Raw genomic sequence first — 21,736 nt, 5'->3', positions numbered from 1 at the left:
TTATATACGTACACAAAGCTGAACTTGGCCGGGTATAAGCAGATATATGTGCAAGCTAAGGATGAATGAACATATGTGGGTTTTACAAGAAGGATTTTGCAGTAATTTACTTAATACTCCGTATTTTTTACTTTATTTAATTTATTTTGTTTCAATTTCGAACTGCTAGCATTTACATTAATGCAAGTTATATGTACACAAATATTACCGTTTTTCATGCCGTAACCGAAGAAAATAAAAGTACATGATTCAAAACAAACTTTTCATTTTCTCGATCTTTTTATTTTCATGATGTATGTTTAATAAATCAATAAATAAGTGTATCGGTCATGGTTATTTTCGTTCTTTATTACTAGATCGTTCGATCGATATCTAACCAATTGTGTATAACTTTGGACGTGGTGGTTTGTAAAACTATATGTGCTTTACTCTATCTTCACTCCATTATTAAAGCTCTTGATGTTACGTTATTCTTTGTTCTTTGATTGAAACCTAACAAAAGATAACACATTTAATCGTTCATCAATATTCGTCCACATCGTTCAATTGTTATAATTTTGGTATTTTTACTTTATATAAAGCTGAGAAAATTTCATTAGATCACCTTATGGTTTATTGTATTATCAATTTTCGTTAATGTCGTTATTTTTATCATTACTTCACCCTGTGGTGACTTTTTGTATCATTAGAAACCCCTCTCTCAAACGGACGTTAGTGTGGCTCTGTCAAAGCTCTCATGTGCACTACACATAAGGGTAACTTAGTCATTTTGCTTCCAAAACACCCATTTCACCTTCCCCTTTCAAACAATCAGATCAAATCTATTTTTTCCCCCAAAAACACTCTCTTCTCCTTTTCTATCTTACTTTTCAGATCAAAGTTCATAAGATTTTCCAAATCCAAACACCAAATAATAAACCTATATCATATTCAAACAAAACAAAACACTCTTATCTATACAAGAGTAAGTACCCGCGCGTTGTGGCGATATGATGGTAGGGTGATAGGTCATAGGTTGTGATATGTCAGAGAGTGTGATAGCCAATTGCCTTAGCCGTACGGGGTCCACCCTCGGATGTAAAAATTCGTCGAAAGCATATCGAATGACATCTCTAATGAAAGAGCATTAAATTTTAAGAACACCCATATAACTTTTATAATGTATCGATTTATGGTTTTTGAGATAAAAGATTTTGAATAAATTGGAGGAATAAATGATTTAAGGAGGAGAGAGAAAAAAAAATTGATTGAGATTTGAGTAGAGAGAAAAAAATGAGTGGTTGATATTGGTATTATGAATAAGTGATAGGGGTATTTTGGGGTTTTCACTTATGTAAAATTAAAATTTTGGAGGGAGAAAATGCTTTATAATGTAGTAGATATATATGTATATAAACCTAAATCATGTTCATACCTCTATCTGTCTATCAGATCTATGATATCATCTTAACCATTCAACCCTTGAAACAAAAAGCACACACTCCTTTTTAGACCTACATCAAAAAAGAAAAAGGATGAGTGGTGATGAGATTGAGGCTACTTGCAGACGAAACTCGCTAATCGGACCAACGCCATTGTCTTTATTCCACCGCCATTATCCCGCGGTCGTCATCATTCCGGCAACACCACCATCCAAGCCGCAACCCACTATCATCATCCCACACCACCACCACCACCACCGATTTTTTTTAATAACTTCAACTCGACGGCGACGAGGTGGTAGAGAAGCCAAAGATCTCGGCGGTGGGGTGATGGAGAAGATGGAAAGGATGTCAGGGAGGTTGTTTTTTTTTTATAAGGTTTTTAGTTTTTTTTGAAGATGGAAAGATCTGGTACGTCTTTGTTCTTAACATCTTGTTTTGACGAGGATGATGATGATGATGATGATGATGATGATGATGATGATAAGAAGAACGAGAAACCCAAATCCCAAAAACCGACCCTACTACCTCTAGCCACCTCCGGCCACCCAACCGCCGCCTCTGGCCATCCAACCCCACCGTTAGTGGGTTCTAATTCAACGTCGTCGATGGATTCAAGTAAGAGATACCACTTCCCATCACATTTAATTTGTAAAGTGAAGTTTGTTGTAACAAATCTGTACATATTTTTGTATGTATATTTTGAATATACACACAGTAAGCGTTAATCTTAGACGAGTTATCTTGTGGACTATAGAAGGAACTACCGTAGTCGTGTGGACTACAGGAGGAACTACCGTGGTGTTTGATTTTCACCGATGACATCGCGCTCATGTCGAGATCGATAGAGGAGCTAAACCGTAGGTTAGAGAAATGGAGAGAAGTAGGGATGAGTAAAAAACCGTTGACCCGCGCCCGACCAGGAACCGGCCCAAAGCCCAAACGGGCCGGGTCACGGGTCACGCATTTGTGGTTTTCGCGGGTCACGGGTCACACGGGTCGGGTCGGGTGAAGGCAAAAACCGAAAAAAAATGAAGGAAACCCGTGACCCGCCTGCGACCCACCCGTACCCGAACCGAACCGAACCGGCCCGGACCTTCACAGGCTAGGTCATGGTTTCGATTTTCATGCATTCGGGGGTCGCGGTTCGGGCCATTTGCACTTCCGTAGAGAGAAGCACTTGAAGACAATGGTTTGCGCGTGAGCCGAGAAAAGACAGAATACCTACGATGTGACTTCGATAAGCAGGAGATAAGAAAAAATGGGGATGAGGATATTCGCATTGGCGAGCTGATACCGTGTCCAAATGAGTCTTTTAGATACCTGGGATCAGTGATACAAAAATCTGGGGATATAGATGAAGACGTGACACATCGGATCCAAGCGGGATGGATGAAGTGGAGAGGAGCTACAAGAGTCATGTGCGACAAGAGGACTCCGCTAAAACTGAAAAGCAAGTTCTACATAGTAGATACTAGACTGGCTATGTTATACGGGTTGGAATGGTGGCCGATGACGAAAGCCCAAGCGTCCCGGGTGGGGGTGGCTGAGATGAGGATGCTAAGGTGGGCTTGCGGGAAGACCCTAGCAGACAGGATCCCCACGGGAGCTTTTAGATCCGAGCTAGAAGTAGGGTCCATCATAAACAAGCTAAGGGAAGGACGCCTGAGATGGTTTGGCCATGTTAGGAGAAGAGACCAAACAACACCACTAAGGAGAGCGAAATCTATTGAAGTTGACGGCACTCGAAGGAGGGGAAGGCCTAAGATAAGGTGGGAGGATCGACTAGCGAAGGACCTTATAGAGCTTGACTTTTCAGAGGACATGATGTTAGATAGGACGATCTGGAGAACTAGGATTAGAGTAGAGGAGTAGGTTAGGGTAGGATTCACTAAGATAGACTTCTTTTCCCATATTGCCTTGCCCAAGGATGTGAAGGACGGTTGGTCAGGGGGATTGGGCCCAACTAAGGGGATTCGAGGCTAAAAAGGGATTTGACTCGACAGGAGGAGAGGTAGGTCGACGAAGGTGGAAAGACTGGTTAAGGAAGGCCCCAAGAGAAAAAAAAATAAAATAAAAAATTCATGGCGGAGGAAGCGGATAAGAAGGGAAAGGCATATGGGAATAGGTTATTTTTAGACTTTTTACTTAGATTTGGTTTCTCTGTGACCTCCGTAGTGGTTTGGCCTCCCAAACCAAGGGGGGAGGTTACTCTAGCGTTGTTGACCCCAAATTGCTTAGGAGGACATGACCCCAACAATACTACGACATTGAACTGGATCCGAGAAAGGTGAACTATCCGTATTAGATAAAGAGGCAGAGGTAGTTAGCGGAGAAGAAACAACCTTTACTGAAGCTAGACCAGCCCGTGCCAACAAGTCAGTAATATATTTTTGCTGTGAAAGAAGAAAATCAGAACCATGGTGGATAACTTCAACACCCAAAAAATAAAAAAGAGACCCCATATCTTGAATAGCAAATGAACAGCCCAACTGATGTACAATCTGATCAATAACTTTGGAATTGTTACCTGTCAAAATGATGTCGTCAACATAAACTAGCATGTATAAAAGTGTGCCATTTGTACTATAAATGAAGAGAGAAGGGTCGGTTTTAGACCCCTTAAAACTAATAGATAGTAAAGCTTGTGAGAGCCGATGGAACCACGCTCGAGGAGCCTATTTAAGCCCATATAAAGCTTTGTGCAAATGACAAACATGGTTCAGTTTGGAAGTATCAACAAACCCCTCTGGTTGTTGTAGATAGACTGTCTCATGAAGATCACCATGTAAAAACGCATTTTGCACATCTAGTTGACGAAGAGGCCAACTGTTGGTGATGGCAATAGACAAAACAACACGGATGGTTGTGGACTTAACCACCGGGCTAAAGGTATCGGTGTAGTCAATGCCGGACTGTTGACTGAACCCTTTTGCAACAAGTCGCGCTTTGTAGCGCACAATACTACCTGATTGGTTCCTTTTAATTTTATAAACCCACTTAGATGGAACTATATTGGACCTGGGAACACGAGGTACCAAAGACCACATGCCATTGCGCACAAGGTCAATATACTCATCTTGCATAGCAGAGCGCCATTTTGGATCTCGGTTGGCAATGGTAAGGGAATCTGGTTCACGACAAAATTGTTGAACTGATAAAAGACGTTTTTTAATTTTAGGAACGTGAAGAACATTCCTTAAACGAAAAACTTTGTTAGGAGAATAGATAGTAGATGAACCAATGTGAAGAATGGGGAGTCCCTTACCATTGCCAACATGTGAGTGATCATTACTGAAGTATGGGGCAGAAGTGTAAAACCCCGTGAAATCTGGAGCCACGTGATTGTTTGATCCTGAATCGGGAAGCCATGTATTAGTGGTCATCTGGGAGCGTGTATCGGCATAGTTGGAGCATGTATCAACATAGTTAGCATAGTTGGCTGATGGCTGTCTAGACCGGAAAGTAGAGTGGTCTCAATGTGGACACTCAATAGGCACATGGGTTATACCACACCTGTTACATGAGCCGTACACGGTGTTTTCGTTTGTTTCCCAACTGAAATTACCACGCTGGCCGCCACCATGATTCATGTTGCTGTTGTTATTGTTGTTGCGACCACCACGTCTGTTGTTTTGTCTCCGATTGTTGCTGGAACGGTTTGTAAAATAGGATTGTGAGTTTTGGTGTGTAGATGGGGCAGTTGAGGGCTGTAGTTGAAAACCGAGGCGACTCACTAGTTGTTGGAGTGCTTGAAGGGTGTCGTTGGGGATAGTGGTGGTCATGTTGTTGTGTTGGGGAGTGGTGGTGGCAGCAGTGAAGGCCTAAACAGGAGAAGTGTCGACAACATGCTTTTGAATCATGTAGTTCAGATTTGCCAGCAAACCTTTGAGTTAAAAAAAAAAAAAACAATTGGAGTTGGTCTTGCAAGGATGGTGGACTTAAAAGCATTGTATTCTTCGGTTAAGCCAGAAATAACAAGCAGCACCAGATCTTTGTCTTTCATAGGTTCACCAATGTTTGCTAGGGCATCGGCATATTCTTGTGCCCTCGTGAGATAAGCGTCTGTAGATTCATCCCCTTTCCTCTGGATCTTCAAAATCTGCGTTTTAAGGGTATATTCCTGTGATGAAGTGTGGGGGCGTAGGCTGTTTCCAAAGATAACCACAACTCGCGTGACGTGGAACCGCGTACATGTTGAAAGGAGGATTCAGACATAGTAGACATGAGTAACATACGCACGTGTGCATCATTGGAGATCCACTTGGCATAATTTGGGTCCCGTCCTTGAGTGTTTGTTTCTTTATCAGTAAGGGTTTTTTGTGGACACGGAATCGTTTCATCGATATATCCAAACAGATTATGAGTGGTTAAAAAGGCTTCAAGCATTGACTTTCAGAAGCCATAGTTAGTAGGGGTTAATTTGAAGGCAAATTTGTGGTGTATGGTTTTATCTTGTTGGGTAATGGTTGCAAGCGTAGCCATGGTAATATAGAGTGAAAGCAGTTGTCTTTGTGGGGAAGAAGGTTGCTGCCTTGAATGTCGACCACCCCCCCTCCCCCCAAAAAAGGATCTAGGGTTTTACCCTTATGGCTGTGATACCATAACAAAAAGTTGTATGTTTTGTATATTCATTGCCAATACGACTACAAGATGTCTGGTATATATATAAAGTAGATAATTACACTAAGAACCCCATACTATAAGACATATCAAATATAATCTAATATACTAATTACCTCCCCCGTACCCTGCTCATGGATTGGGCCTTGTTATTGTTGTACACAGTAAGCGTGTGTGTTAATCAAAGAAAGGAGTAGTGAGAGAAAAAAGAGTTGCTTGTTGTTGAAAAACATAGATATAAGATTATTGAGATGTATGATCATTGGTTGTATTTAGATATGTATCTTTGTGATATTAATACACTTTGATATAGATATTATATTATATACATATAGATATATTTGTGGGAGAAAAATAATTGGGGAATGAGACAAGAGGTTGAAAAGACTAAAATACCCTTGTGTGCGTTGCACATGAGGGGGTTAATGGATGACATTAAACGGACGTTAGAGGGAGGGGTGTCTAATGAAGCAAAAAGTCACCACATGGTGAAGTAATAATAAAAAAAACGACAGGAGCGAAAATTGATAAAACAACAAACCACAGGAAGATCTAATGAAATTTTCACTGTTTTTTTTTTCCAAATAATTGCTTAAGTGAGCAAGAGTATATGTTCCCACATGTTATCGGTTTACTAATTTTCTAAGAGAAAATATTTGATTAAAAATCATTCTTATTAAAAGATTCTTTGATGATGATACGACTAGTAAATTTTGGTCTCTTGGCTAAACTTTAAATACTTGATCATCTTACATACTTGATTTTTAAGTGTTAAATTGACCAGGTATGACATTTAGAAGTGTCAAAAAATAGGTATTAATAATTAAGATGCTACATGCTTTGAAAAAAACTATTGACACGCAAACTATAATACGTATAAGATGCAATTCAAGAGACATTGCATAATATGGATATTACACAGAGAAATTATATGATTTCCGTATAAGGCTTTACAATTTGCATAAGTACTAAAAGAAGAATACAACAAATAAGTCTCATACAAAAGAAAGCAATCCGACAAATCGTGTCAGAGTCTAACGATGCATATTCAATAAATCTTGAAGTCCAGCTATGCTACTCTAAGCCTTTAAGCTAGCACTCCCTAATTACCTGAAATTAAGATACTCAAAGGTGTCAAAACAATGTGGGTCAATTCGTAGCTTTAATTAAGAACAAGTCCAATCAAACCATTTTCAGATACACAGTGAAACCATTTAATCAAACTTAATTGGTAGGAACAATAGTAGACCACCACAAAAATCCAACGGATTATGTGAGCATCGAGTAATTAACATCAACTATGTCAGTTATGTAGACGGAAATTAATTATACAGAGATTTCTCATGGCTAAGAGTACAAATAATAAAAATACATGATTAAAAAGTTTGAAGTATATTACACTTTGGTCACTCTCTCCTTGTCTTGAATCATTCTCCATGGATATCATTTTAGCATTTTTTATAATTGATGCATGTTTAGTAAACAAGTCACGTACGTAGCGATTATGGATATGTTCGCTCTTAATTTATTACTAGATTGATCATATCAAACCAATTGGACTCTTGTGACTTGTAAGTTTTATCAGGTGTCATGAGAACAAAATGTGTTTAATTTTGTAAACATGTGCTTTACTCTATCTTCACTCCATTAAAGCTCTTGATATGATGTTACATTATTCTTAATTTGTTCCTTTTAATGAAACGAAATAACCGTAGTGTATCAATATTCGTCAACATACGTTCGACGATAAGTTTGGTGTTTGTGCACCGAATCCGAGATTAGAGTGATGGTTGATTTAAGGTGAATAAGGTCGTTTAATGGCGATTCCCCAATGGTAGAGTTTTGCCTCTTTACGCCAGGTGAGCTTATTCGTGGTTTGTGTGATCTTGGATGTCTTCTGTGGGCTCCGTCTTCCTCTTTATATAGAAGAAGATTTTCTTGGAGAACAAGTAGGCGACTTAGGGTTTCCTAAGTCTTAGGTTGGAGATATAATTTCCTTAGTTATCCATCGGAGATGATAAGGCCAAATCCTGAATTTGTAGAAGAATAATCCTTATCTTGTTATGTTATTTGTAAAAAGCCTTCGTGACGGATGACCCTTCGTACCATAGAGTTAGGTCCTTCGTACCGCTGGGAGGGTACGTCATCAAGCCCCCCAGTCCAAGGTGATGATTTTTTCTAAATAATCATTGCGTTGAACTAGTATGTGCTTCGTCACAATCTTCAGAGGTATTTTGTGTAAAATTGTTAAACCGCCTTTAATTTATTTGATTTGAAAGATAATTAAAGGGGTAGATGAGCGCGTATCCCTAGAAGACTTATGGACGGTTGCGATCTTCATGCAACCTCATATATAAATTCGATCTTCGTCCTGTTCTTTTATTTTTTCTGCTTCCAAAAATATCCCCTCTCTCTCCTAGGGTTTTCGATTTGTCCCTCTTCCGATTAACACAGTAGGTACGTGGTTTTCTCCCTCTTTTTCTTGCATCTTTGTGTTTATCTTTGTGATTATCATATTCTGATGTCAAAAGGAGGCATCAAGACAACTGAATCGACCGTAATATGGTCGCGATTGAATAAATTCGTTGATAGGTTTTTCCCTGGAAAAATATCATCTTTTTTGATTCCCTCTGATGGTGATAATGTTCTTACTCCCCCTGATGGGTATGTCGGTTTCTATATTAAGTCCATGACTGAGGGTAATGTTAGGTACCGTTTTTCCCCCTTTATGCTTACTGTGCTTGATTTCTTTGATGTCCACATCTCCACAATAACACCACTAGGCTTGTCGAGAATAGTTGCTTTTGAAGTAATGTGTAGGGTATATGGCGGTGAACCGTCGTTAGAGCTATTTAGGTACTTTGTCCAAACATGTCCCTTTGGTGATTGAGTTACAGTGGGTAACCGATCGAAAGCTGGGTGTTTTAAAAGGGGTGGTTTGGATATCCGTGATTGGAAAAGTGACTTTCTATTTATGAAGGTATCTCTATTTCCAAGTGGCTATGAATCCGTTACTGATAGGAAGTTATTGTGTAAACATGAAAAATATGAAAATCCCTTCCCTGAATATGTGATCGATGATTTGTGTCGTGAAATTCGATTGCACCCTATTCAAGTCGTTTTTATATCCTGATGTCGTGTTGTACAAAGCGAAGTTGACTGATACATTGCCTGGTGGTGTAGATATAGATGGTAAGGATCTGGTATGTTGTTTTCGGTAGCCTTTGCTGATTTAGTGTTTCTGACCGTTGTGCTTCTTTTGCTTTTGTAGATATGACTTTTAGGAAATTTGTCAGGAAAGGTGTGAAGGTAACTGAGGTTCCTTGTATTGAAAGGCAAGGTAGTCTTGTTGCTGATGTTGGTTCTTCGGGTGTTCAGAGTGATGACCCAGAAGTGTCGAGTGCTGTCGATCCCCCTATTCTGAATATCGACATGTCTGAAGTTGAAATTACTAGTGTCTCTGCTGCTAGGAAGAAAAAGAAGGAAGTTCTCATTACCCAGTCTGTTGCAGGTCGTGTAAAGAGGAGGAAGGTTGGTGATACTCCAAAAGAGCCTGAAATCCGCAGGTCCTCTGTTCCCCAGACAGGTATGACCCTTTATTTATCTATTAATGACCTACTACGTTGATGTGTTAATTTTCTCTTTTCTTACAGATCTTCACGAGCAGGAGATCCTTACTTGGTTGGATGGTGAGGACATGAATGCTGAGGATGTCAAGAAGATTGACAGCATGGATAATGAAACTTTTCTCCGGGTCTTCAAAAAGGATCGTCAGTTCCATACCTATCTTGATGCTATTATTGCCAGGCGTTTTTCCAGGATGTCCATTGATCTAAGGTCCAAGAGTCTAGAGGTGCAGTCACTAGCTGCCATTGTTGAAGATTTGAAATCTAGGGAGGCCCGGTTTGTTACCACTGTGGAGTCATCTGACATTGTCCAAAGCTTGAAGCAGTAAGTAAACGTGTTGAAGGCGGATGTTGTTGTCCATGATGAAGCTGTGTTGAAGTTGCAACAAGAATTTGCTGATGAACGTGAAAGCAGCAGGCTGTTGCGTGATCAGATTGAGAGTATGAAACAAGATCGTATCAGGTTGGTTACATAGGTAATTCCTTATGTCGGCAGGTCGTTGTTGTATAGTGATAAGGTTGGTCAATTGTTGGGAGAGCTAACTTCAGCCGAGAGAGAGCTGATGAGAGGTCTACTGTGTTGGAGGAATTTGCTGCGGAAGGCAAATGTGACTTACAGTGCAGGGGAGATTTTATTCCTACTGCCTCTCATGTCCTTGAAGTTGCTGACCAGAAGTGGAGAGACGTTATCTTTCCTTACCTAGATAAGGTCATTGCTGACCCCAACATTGTTGTTGACGATCTGCTGAAAATTGCTCATGATGTGATCCAACCTGAAGCCCCTGCTGATCCCAGTGAATATTCTCGGTCGTTTGCTGAGAGCTCTGCCCAAATCCCGGCTGGACGTCAGCCATTCTCCTCGACTCGATACAAAAAAACAGGATTCAAAGTGGTGGTGAGATCTAAGTATAGGGTCCCACGGATGGCACCAAATGTTTGTGCATCGAATCCGAGATTAGAGTGATGGTTGATTTAAGGTGAATACGGTCGTTTATTGGCAATTCCCCATTGGTAGAGTTTTGCCTCTTTACGCCAAGTGAACTTATTCGTGGTTTGTGTGATCTTGGATGTCTTATGTGGGCTCCGTCTTCCTCTTTATATAGAAGAAGATTTTCTTGGAGAACAAGTAGGCGACTTAGGGTTTCCTAAGTCTTAGGTTGGAGATATAATTTCCTTAGTTATCCATCGGAGATGATAAGGCCAAATCCCGAATTTGTAGAAGAATGATCCTTATCTCGTTATGTTATTTGTAAAAAGCCTTCATGACAGATGACCCTTCGTACCATAGAGTTAGGTCCTTCGTACCACTGGGAGGGTACGTCATCATTTGGTATTTTACTTTTTCGATCTGAAGTTGATTTCTTTGTAGAGGATTTCACATTGGTGAGAAAGGTATTTGTACTTGATAAGAGAAAAAAAATTTATCGTTTGGTTTCTTTTGTTTGTTATCTATCAAACTACTTATTCTTTACAAAAGTTTGATAGAAATAGCCTCGGGGTCTCTCGGCTAAATTACAATTACGGATTCATCTTGAGCATTAACAATCAATTAATTGAGCTGTGATTGTGACCTTCAAAGTGATATAATAATTAAATAGCTAGCTGCTACTGATGTTACATTTTTGAGAAAAGCTAGTAGTACTATGTACTATCATATATGCGTATAACAGTTTATTTATTGATGAAATCACCAACGCCATCCTTAACCTAAATGGCTACATGTGAACTTGTTTTATCCTTAAAAACACAAACCATACAAAACCATTCTTTAACATAAGACATTATTAACTTGTGGGTTGTCATTTTTTATTTTTTTTCCCAACGTAAACTGCACAGTATCTAGAGAGCGTTTAGTTGGAAAAAACAGTCTTTGTTTTTCATTTTTTTTTTCAATCAAAAAACAAAAATCGCGTTCCAATTATAGTAATTTTAAAAAAAGTGTATCAAAAAAGCATAAAACATATTGTTTTTCACTTTTCTAACGGAAATTAAAAAACTTTGTTTTTTTTATTGTTTTTCATTTTCAAATTGAAAAACCTCAAATTATATTAGTTCTCCCCCGACGCCCCCGACCCTGCCCCCTTCACCCCTCGTTCCCTCCACCGCCTCCGCCTTACTTAACCAAGTATATTAAAACATATTTTTTTAATATCAAAAATGAAAATAACCTAATCAAGTGTTAACCATTACGTTATCTTTGAAATGTGACGCAACACGACAAACCCCGTCTCCTCCTTATACCATGTGCTTTACTCTACACCTACTCCATAAAAGCTCTCGATGTTATCTTTGAAGTCAAATAACCTAATCAAGTGTCAACATTTATTCGTTGCTTAATATTTGTCCATACGGTTCAATTATAAGTTTGGTATTTTACATTTTAAAAAGTTGTACCCTTTTTAGATAATTGAAGAGAGCAAGGTATTTGTTCCAACATATTATTGGTTTTTTTCTAAGAGAAAATAATAATTATATATTTTGTTTTCATTCAGTATGTAATTGATAGTTTGACACACATGAATAAAAAGGTTTTTTTGGCAACTATGTACCAAAAAAAAAAACAAATTGTTCATTCATATCTTCTGAGGTCAATTTTTTTTTTATTGTTATCGACAATGTAATCTATTAGATATTTCACTTATTACATTTCTCTTTATTTCATTTTTTTGAATTAATTTCTTTTTATTGCATTACAATTAAAGTATGGGGTTTACTAAATATAGCCCTTAGGACTGTGTTTAAGGTGCATAAATTATTTCTACATTTGTTGTAACAATCGTGACTTTTGACTATTTGACTATGTGTACATTTTGACTAAGCATTAGTAATCAATAAATGTTCTAGTGCAATTTAAGGTTCAATTGGGTGCAATGTGTTCATATGGGTCAATTTATTATTCAAGTTGAGAATTATGTGCTAGTCGAGATAATTAATAGGTGTTAATCGATTTTTTTTACTTAAATGACATTCAAGCTAACTAGTAAAATGTAAATGGATCCTACCCATGGGTTGTGCCCAAACCATAACCCACCCAAGTTAACCCAACCCTATCCCTTTCTCCCCCACCCATTTCTCCATCTCTTTCTCTCTCTAATTTACTTACAAACACACACACACACACACACTCAAGCTCTCAATCTCTCTCTATCTTAATTCATAAATTTAATGGGGTTCAAGTAGAATCATAACAAAATCATCATCCTCATCATCATTCTAGCATCATATCAAAAATTCAAGGTTTCAAGTGCAAGAAAAAGCTCCATTTAGGTCAAATTCGGGTTTGGTTGCTTGTGGAAGTTTTGGTAAGTGATCTCTAGCCCAAATTCCTTATTTCAAGTTGTTAAGCATGTCTCTTAATTAAATCTAAGTGTCCTTGGTCGAATTCGGGTGAAAATCGATTTGGGTTCAAAGCTAGGGTTTCATTAGGGTTTGGATTGGTCAAAAACTATTTTGAGCAAAAATGGGTGTTAATAAGTGTGTTTTTGATGTGGGTTTTGTCTATTTATGTTCAAAAATCGATTTAAAAGTATCCTTAATCAACAAGAAGTCAAAAATCGAAATGTGGGTGTTCTTGGGTTGTTTATGGCCGAATTTAAGCAAAGATTTGTGTTAATGGATCAAGTTTTGAAATGGATTGTGTTGGTTGAAGTTAAAACATGTTATGTATGTCAAAAATTTAGTTTATGAACTCCTAATTAGAGCCTTGTGTCAAGATTTTGAGTTGAAATGGGTTTTGGATCGATCTTGGAAAAATTTGCAGGCCATAACGCCCCTTAGGGATCTTAATGGCCGTTAGTCATTTGCCCCCCCCCCCCCCCCCCGTAACGGCTGCCCCTGTAACGGCCGTTAGTCTTGTTAATGGCTGTTAGTATCTGAAGGACGTGTAATGGCCGTTAGTCTTGGTAATGGCCGTTAGTACCTGAAGGGCGTGATGGCCGTTACTTTTGGTAACTCCCGTTAAGGACTAGTTTTTATAACATTTTGAAAGGTTTATAACTTTTGATCCGTAAGTCCAATCGAGCCATATGACCTATCGTTAGAATCATATGAGAATCTAGTTTCTTGTGGTAACAATCATTTGGGTCGAATCTTTCTTCATTTTTAAAAATGTCGAGCCAAAGTATCTTGTTCTTACTTGGGAAGATTATTGTAGTGTCTGTGGGTTAGCGACTTGACTTGAACCACTAGACCAACTTGTCCTAGGGATTAGGGATGACATTGATGACGTTATGTTATACATTGATAGGTCGGGAACGTTTGGTGAACAATTGACGTTGTAACTCATTCTAACCTTAACATTTGCAAGGCAAAGGTGAGTTTTCGTAGCTTCCCTTACTCTTTTAAGAGTCGGGCTGAAAAGTGTACTTCGTGCATGATGACAATTTGTAAATTACATGTTGTGTGAAGGTTTTGATGACGTGCAATTATGTGTTTTCGTTGTATGGTTACTTGTTTATGTATGATGAGTTTGTTTAGGATAGTTGGGTATATATGGAGGATGATAATGCCTTTGAAAGGTTGGAGATATGGTGGGAAGGCTGCGGGTGACCCTATATATAAACATCAAAGGCCTTTCAAAAGTAGTGTCATACGAAGTATATACACACGGCGTTTGGTTATGTGTGGACAATGATGGTCATGGATGATCAATTTATGTGCAATGAATGCAAATGAGGGTCATGATGACAATACAAACGGGCACTTTTAGTGCTTGATGACATTATACGGGTATGATACGTACTTGATGACAATTATGGATGACATGAGAACAATTGAGGGACATTGTGTGCAAGTGTGAGATCATTGGTCATGTTAGATACTTAATTGATGTCTAAATTCTTGTTCTTTATGTTTGTGTATGTGATGGATGGCATTAGTACGTGTTCTTGTTCCTTCTTTTCTACGAACTCACCAACCCAGTGTTGACATTGTTTAGTACACTTTTCACGTAACCAAGATAACCCAAGAGCTTGATTGCATTGCTAGAAATTGGACTATGACCATGGATCCGTGATTCATTTCCCATTGATGGGACTCGCTTAGGATCATGAGCCATCTTTTGATATCATTTTTGTAAAACTCTGATGGTTGTACGCTCCTTGTGCTTTTGTATCTTGTAATCTAAATGTTGGGTTCACGGAATCCTTTTATGTTCATATAGTCTCGTTCTACGATAATTCCATCTTGTGTCATGCTTTTTGGTGCATTTCGAGCCTAGCTCGGGGTGTTACATTTATCATTAAAATCAGGGGGTGGGCTTTTAATATGGAAGGTACAAGTTGTTTTATACACGTTAAATATAGCCCTTAGATATCCTTTAATCTCACCTACATGCAACAACACAAATTTCGACATAATTATCTCAAAATATATATAAAAGAGAAATATTAATTTATAATTGGAGAAATATGGATCCTTAAATAAAGTTCAACTTTTAATATTTGAGCCATTAGATTAAATGATTATGTCATATACCTTATTTAACTATTTTAAAATGTAATTTAACTTTAATAATTTTGAATTCATATTATTTGTTTATTTAAGTTTGTAGACATAATAATAGTGTTTTTAATGATATAATTATGGAAACTAATATTTTTATACTTTACATCATTTTTTTTCTTTAAAACTAATTTTTAATTTTTTAACAATAAAAGTTTCTTTTTAATGTAATACGTTTTTATTTAATTATATTTTTTTATACAATTTTTATATATAACGAATAAAATTTGGTTATAAGGATTTTTTATAGGATTTTCATCATATATTCCCTCCGTCCCATAAGAAGTGTCACATTTTGAATATTTAAAGTCTTGATTTATTAACTTTGGCCTTGTATATATTTTTTTGTGTTATATAATTTCTGATGAAATTAATACCAAATGAAATATATCTAAAACTCAATCAAAACATATAACTTTCATCAACTATTATATAACATAAACAAAGATAATTAAAGTCAAAGTTGATAAATAAAGATTTTTGAATATTCAAAACAAGACACTTCTAATGGGACGTAGGGAGTAATATTTTTATTAAATCAATGCTTTGAAAACTGGACCAGATGTCAAACTGGTCTTCTTAATAAAACACTAAAAAACAAATATGGGGTATATAGTAAACTATCACAATTAAACATCAGAAAAATAATTGTTTGAAAATTGCAATAATTTTATGCATAATTTTAACTTATATTAACACAACATGCGATATATATATATATATATATATATATATATATATATATATATATATATATTGATAATTGAATTGCTTAGTAATTTTAGTGTATAACTAAATTATTCGAGCAAAACGTTAAAGCACAAGTACAATAACAGTGTAAACATATCCGGATGAATGAAAGGCATCCAAAGAAACGAAAACCTTACTTAGCGGAACCTCTGATAGATGATATATCCATTTTTCAACTGTCTTGTCATTGTTAACCTAAATCTAAACGACCACTAATGTAACTTCATATCAACTTATGATATTATAAAAATTTAACATGTCATTAGTTATATATGTTTTCCGCGTATTACGCGGGTAAATGGGTAATAATCTAGTATAGTTAATAATAATAATAATAGAATGCATTTTAATCTTAATATATACTATAAGACAGTTGAACTAATTACTTATTAACCAATCAAATCGTACAATTTCATCAAATTAACTCTCACTTATGTCATCATTTAGATAAACTATAAATTAAAAATCCTAATAATCATTATCCAAAAAATTATTATATTAGTATTTATATTACTTTGTAAAAAATGTCTCATTAATTTACTCCTTTTTGTTTTACATCAATATTTTACACTTTCTATCCCTTAATACTTAATTTATATTTTATTTTAGCCTTAAAATAATGTCTACAAAAAATTATTCAAAAGATGAAATATAATAGGGAGTATAGATGTGTGTTCAATGTTCAAGAAATATACTCTTTAGTAACCAATCAAATCGTTCAATTTTATCAAATTAACTCTCGCTTATGTCATCGTTTAGATTAATTATAAATTAAAAATCTTAATAATAAATATCCAAATAATTATTATATTAGTATTTATATTAATTTGTAAATAAAGTCTCATTAATTAACATTTTTTGTTTTCCATCATATTTTACACTTTTTATCCCTGAATACTTAATTTATATTTAATTTCAGCCTTAAAATATTGTCTACAAAATATTATTCAAAAGATGAAATATAATACGGAGTATATGTTTTCAATGTTCAAGAAATATATTCTTTAAATTTGTGTTTACTTACATCTTTTACATTTAATTTTATATATTTAACAATTTAAAATGTGATAAACAATCCGCGTAATCATATATCTCGATTTTCTCAAATTTTTAATTTTGACTTTTCTTGATTTTTTGTTATATAAACTAAAATAGACTTGCACATGCAAATATCAATGTCGACTACATGGTAAAAGATAAATATTAGCTTATAAGAAAATATTATATATATTATAAATTGATACATATAAATGTCGTATAGTGGTATTGCAATACAATATTGTTAATGTCGTCCAATTTGATAATATACGAGTATTAGGTTAGATTTTATAAATTATAAATATTAATATTTAGTTTAATATTTAATATAAACATAATTGAACTCTAGATACATATCTCAAACATAATAACAGATGACGATAGACAACGTTCTATCCTAAACACAATAGGATCACAGAACATCAGATGATCACAATATGAACTCCATTCAAGATTCATGTTATTTTCTCATTAAAAAAGGTACATAAATTTCTCCTTATATATATATATATATATATATATATATATATTAGTTTTGCGTACTAATGTTTAAAGTTAGAATTATCACTCAAAGTTAGAGTCTTAACTCTCATCAAAGAATATGAAAATAATCCTAATTGTTATCTAATTATCATAGGATAGGTGATTTAAAATAAACATATTCGTATTATGAACCCGCATCATAATCAGATACATATACTTGAATTTTAGGTACAAGATCACAAGTATGTTTATTTTTTAATTCTTAATGACTTTTCATAATAATATCACATTATGAATACAACTGGTCTAAAAAAATTTTATAATAGAAAAATTATTATAGCATGTGTCTTGTGGAATGACTACGGCAAACAATTTCATCAATATGTCCTAGCAAACAATGACAGTGACGAACCTGTGATTATTGTATTACGACTCGCAAAATGTAACACTTGGAACCGTATATCACTATATCTTCAAAATTATAAGTTTTTATCACTTAAATTTATGAAGATCTAATATTGATAATATCATAAATCTTATGTCCAGTGTTGGACACGGGTCTAAAATCTAGTATGAACACTATTGATATATATATATATATATATATATATATATATATATATATATATATATATATATATATATATATATATATATATATATATCTAGACACCAATATATGAACGTAATATAGCAAATTTAATACTACAAACTAGAATAACCTCATGTAATATGCTTCTAGTAGCATCTATGATACATGTTTTTTCTCTCACAAATCATTTAAAAAATATTAAATATTAAGTCATGTGATTGAAATCAATGTTTAAATTTTTAAAAGATTGTGAGAGGGAAACATGTATCATAGATGCTACTAAAAGCATACTAGTTATTCCCCTTTACTAAATTAACGATCCATATAAAGTGGAACCTCTATAAATTAATACTCGAAAAATTAATAACCTCGATAAAACTAATAATATGTTCGGTCCCAACTTGGGACCAGTATAAATTTTTTGAAACCCCAAGGTAATTATATAGGTCCCATCAAAATTATAAATTAATAATTCCTTAAATATTCTACAATTTTAATATGGTTTAGTAAAAAATGAATCTATAGTCACTTTAAATCTATGTTGAATATATCTTTATATTTTTACATTGCATTTTTGAGTTAAGACATTGTCGCAACAAAAAGTTGTAAGTTGTTTGCCGCTTGCAATGCTTCTTTTCGAGTGATCGATTTCAAAACTACTGTGTGATCCTCAACTAGATTTTGAACAGTATCCATCACAATTTCTTAAATGCTTTGAACCTTACTAACATTCATTATTATCACCAGGATAATCCTGCAACTCATTCACATCCATTTTGTGCTAGTAATACATACCCGTAATCAAGCTCTCAAGTTGACGAATGTCTTCTCCATAGTTTACATCGTTTAAATTACTTGAGCCGATTGAATTCATTAATCGAATTTTATCGTGTCGAAAGCAATTTGCTTTGGACTCATGTTTCATTTAATGTGTGAATGTACATTGGATATGAAAATTTTGAAAGTGATATATGAACATCTTTAAATTAATAATTTATTAACTTATCGATATAATAATATCTCGATAATTTAATAAAATATCTCGGTCCCAACATTATTAATTTATAGAGGTTTTACTGTATTGCTAGAGCCCAATTTATTTTCACACTATTTAAAAAAATTAACATAGGTATTCTCACGAATACATACATATACGTACAAGAGATCCCAACTTGTAAATACTTGAAACAACCAATCTTGGACTGGAATTGTAGACCAAAAACGGGATAGTACGTAGCCCAATGTGACACATTAGACTATAATGTGGCGCATTACTTGGCCCATCAGCTAGCTTTATTGTGGTGGATACACTATCAGAAGTAATTTTGTTTGGATGAGTTAACAAGTGTTTGAATTGATATGTTTACTTTTATTAAATGTACACAAACTGTTTGATGTATTGCCTGAATGGAATACCTACTAGCACTTTGTTTGCTCCATAGTTTAGTGCTAGATTCTAGACTTCTAGTACGTCCGTTCAATTGATTCATTAATTTTTAAATAAGTGTGTAGTTAATTGTTGATCTTGGTAGTCCGTTCGTTTGTTATTTCTAGTCCGCTACTCTTTTATCCAACTTGTGGATTAATTTGGAGCTTATCGGCTAAGTTTTATTGCTAACTTGTTATTTGCTCTAGATGAGTACTTTTTAGTCTAGCCTATTGCCTATCAACTAGCTACTTTGTTATTTTTATGTTGGCTCAGTTTGGTACATAAGTTTGTTTTGAGTTGATTGGTTTGCTAATCTGTTTGTCTCATCCAGGTTTAGTAGTTTGTACGTAAAACTGAAAATACCGAATCTGCTATCTGCGTAATTAATTGTTAACTTGCTTTGTCCATCTCGCTAGTCCTTTTTATAGCTTGCTATTTTGTGATTTCACTACCCTTAAACTCGCTAGTATACTTCGGAAAGTAACAAATTTAATTAGTACTTACATTGGGTTAGCTCTATATTGGTGGTTCAGTTTTTCTTGCTTATATTACGTGCGCCATACTAGGCTTATTTGAGTGACCAGTTTGATTATATGCTTCATGCTACTTGTACTTTTTGAAAAAGTTTGATGCTTGGTTCGGTTTTAGTTTCTGGAAACCAACGGTTGTTTGGTTTTGGCTTATCACTCTTGCTAGTACACAATCTAATTCGGTTTTGCTTACCAAACATGCTGGTTCGGCTCTTTAGCTGATTCTATCAAGTTACAAATATAATTTGTGGCAAAAACTATAACTTTGTTTTACTTTAGGGGGTTCAAATGTAAATAATTAGTTTAAGTATATAAAGCTTATTTGTATTGAATTTGTAAGCTTTTTCACCGTATGACTAGCTGAAAGTAAATTTCTTTAATCTAATTTTCTTTCAATAGCATGACAACCACCATTACCAACACAAATACCATTTAACAAATGATAACCACCATTTACAAACACAAATACCATTTCACACAGTAACCAAATCCACCATTATTATACATCTCAATAATCAAGCATGAATTCTAAGAAATAAACGAACCTACAACTTATTATTTTATATTGAATATACATTTGTAATGAATTACATACTTGCACTCCACACATTTAAATACCATCGCATACCTTACAGAATGTCCACATTTGCACCCTCCATCATCGTTGACCCCTTAACCCAATACGAGAGAATGTGAGTGAACTGTAGTTTTATCAAGTACACTTCCAAACTTTATGTTCACATACTCATAAACTCCTTTTCCGAAATATGAAAAGACTTGTTCTTCATTCTCAAGTATCAACGGAGCACATGCAGAATGCACAGACTGCGCACACTCATCGTAACAATGATAGAACCATCTTTTGGGGTCAAACTTTTCCTCGCAAATTTCACAAAAGTCATGCACATTCAAAACTATTCAAAAACTCTATAAGAGATTAAAAAAAAAAAAAAAAAGTTATGCAAATGTAAAGTAGAGATGATATATTATTATACAAAAACATCATAGATATAAACCCAAATATTTGATACTTAATCATTCAATTAACTTAACAACAACATTTTATTTACATGATCTGAAAAACAACAATGTGAACATGCGAATCTAGGCTGTAGCCGACGAGCTACCGAGCTATTAATATTTTAATTCACATTGGTAATGAATTACATACTTGCACTGCAAACATTTAAATATCATATAATGCCTTGAGAAAATACAAGCGAATGTGAGTGACCTTGTATGTTATCAACTACTCTTCCAAACTTTATATTCACATACCCATAAACCCCGATAAACCATGTCTTTGGGTCGAATTTCTCCTCACAAATTTCACAAAAGTATTCACTCTTGTGGTCCTCGATTGGCCTGTAGCTCAACTTGATGGGGTGCCTGTCATACTTGTGCCTGATTGTCTTGGGTAATAACAAACCACATTCTGGATGTAGATAAACATCTTTACAGGTGCGACATTTATATGTAAATGTAAAATCGTATTTTCGTGCACATGCGAAACAACTTTGTCTGGTTTCATCATCTTTACAGGATGAAAGCAGACTTTTTGGACAAACCACAAGAATAATCCGTGTAGGTCACTTTAAAAGTTGATAAGAGAGATTTATGATATGGTCTCTTACAATATCATTAAAAAAACAACCCATATTTCATTCGCAAATTAGTATATAAGATCATTCAAATTTTTTAACATATTAAACCTCAACTAAAAATAAATCACTAATTGGTTC

General features: G+C 35.1%; 1 protein-coding gene across 1 annotated transcript; it reads left to right on the top strand.

Annotated features, from left to right (window-relative positions):
- The first annotated feature begins 1,819 nt into the window (after nucleotides 1–1,819).
- LOC122583488 lies at nucleotides 1,820–3,296 on the top strand. The gene is made up of 3 exons (XM_043755886.1): nucleotides 1,820–2,039; nucleotides 2,140–2,222; nucleotides 2,592–3,296. Exons 1-3 carry the CDS (start codon nucleotides 1,820–1,822, stop codon nucleotides 3,294–3,296), a joined length of 1,008 nt encoding a protein of 335 aa, XP_043611821.1.
- The last annotated feature ends 18,440 nt before the right edge of the window (nucleotides 3,297–21,736 follow it).

Source organism: Erigeron canadensis, chromosome 9 (assembly GCF_010389155.1).
Source record: "Erigeron canadensis isolate Cc75 chromosome 9, C_canadensis_v1, whole genome shotgun sequence".
Classification (NCBI taxonomy): domain Eukaryota; kingdom Viridiplantae; phylum Streptophyta; class Magnoliopsida; order Asterales; family Asteraceae; genus Erigeron; species Erigeron canadensis.
Note: the sequence above shows the minus strand (reverse complement) of the source record. Positions and strands in the feature narration are given on the sequence as shown.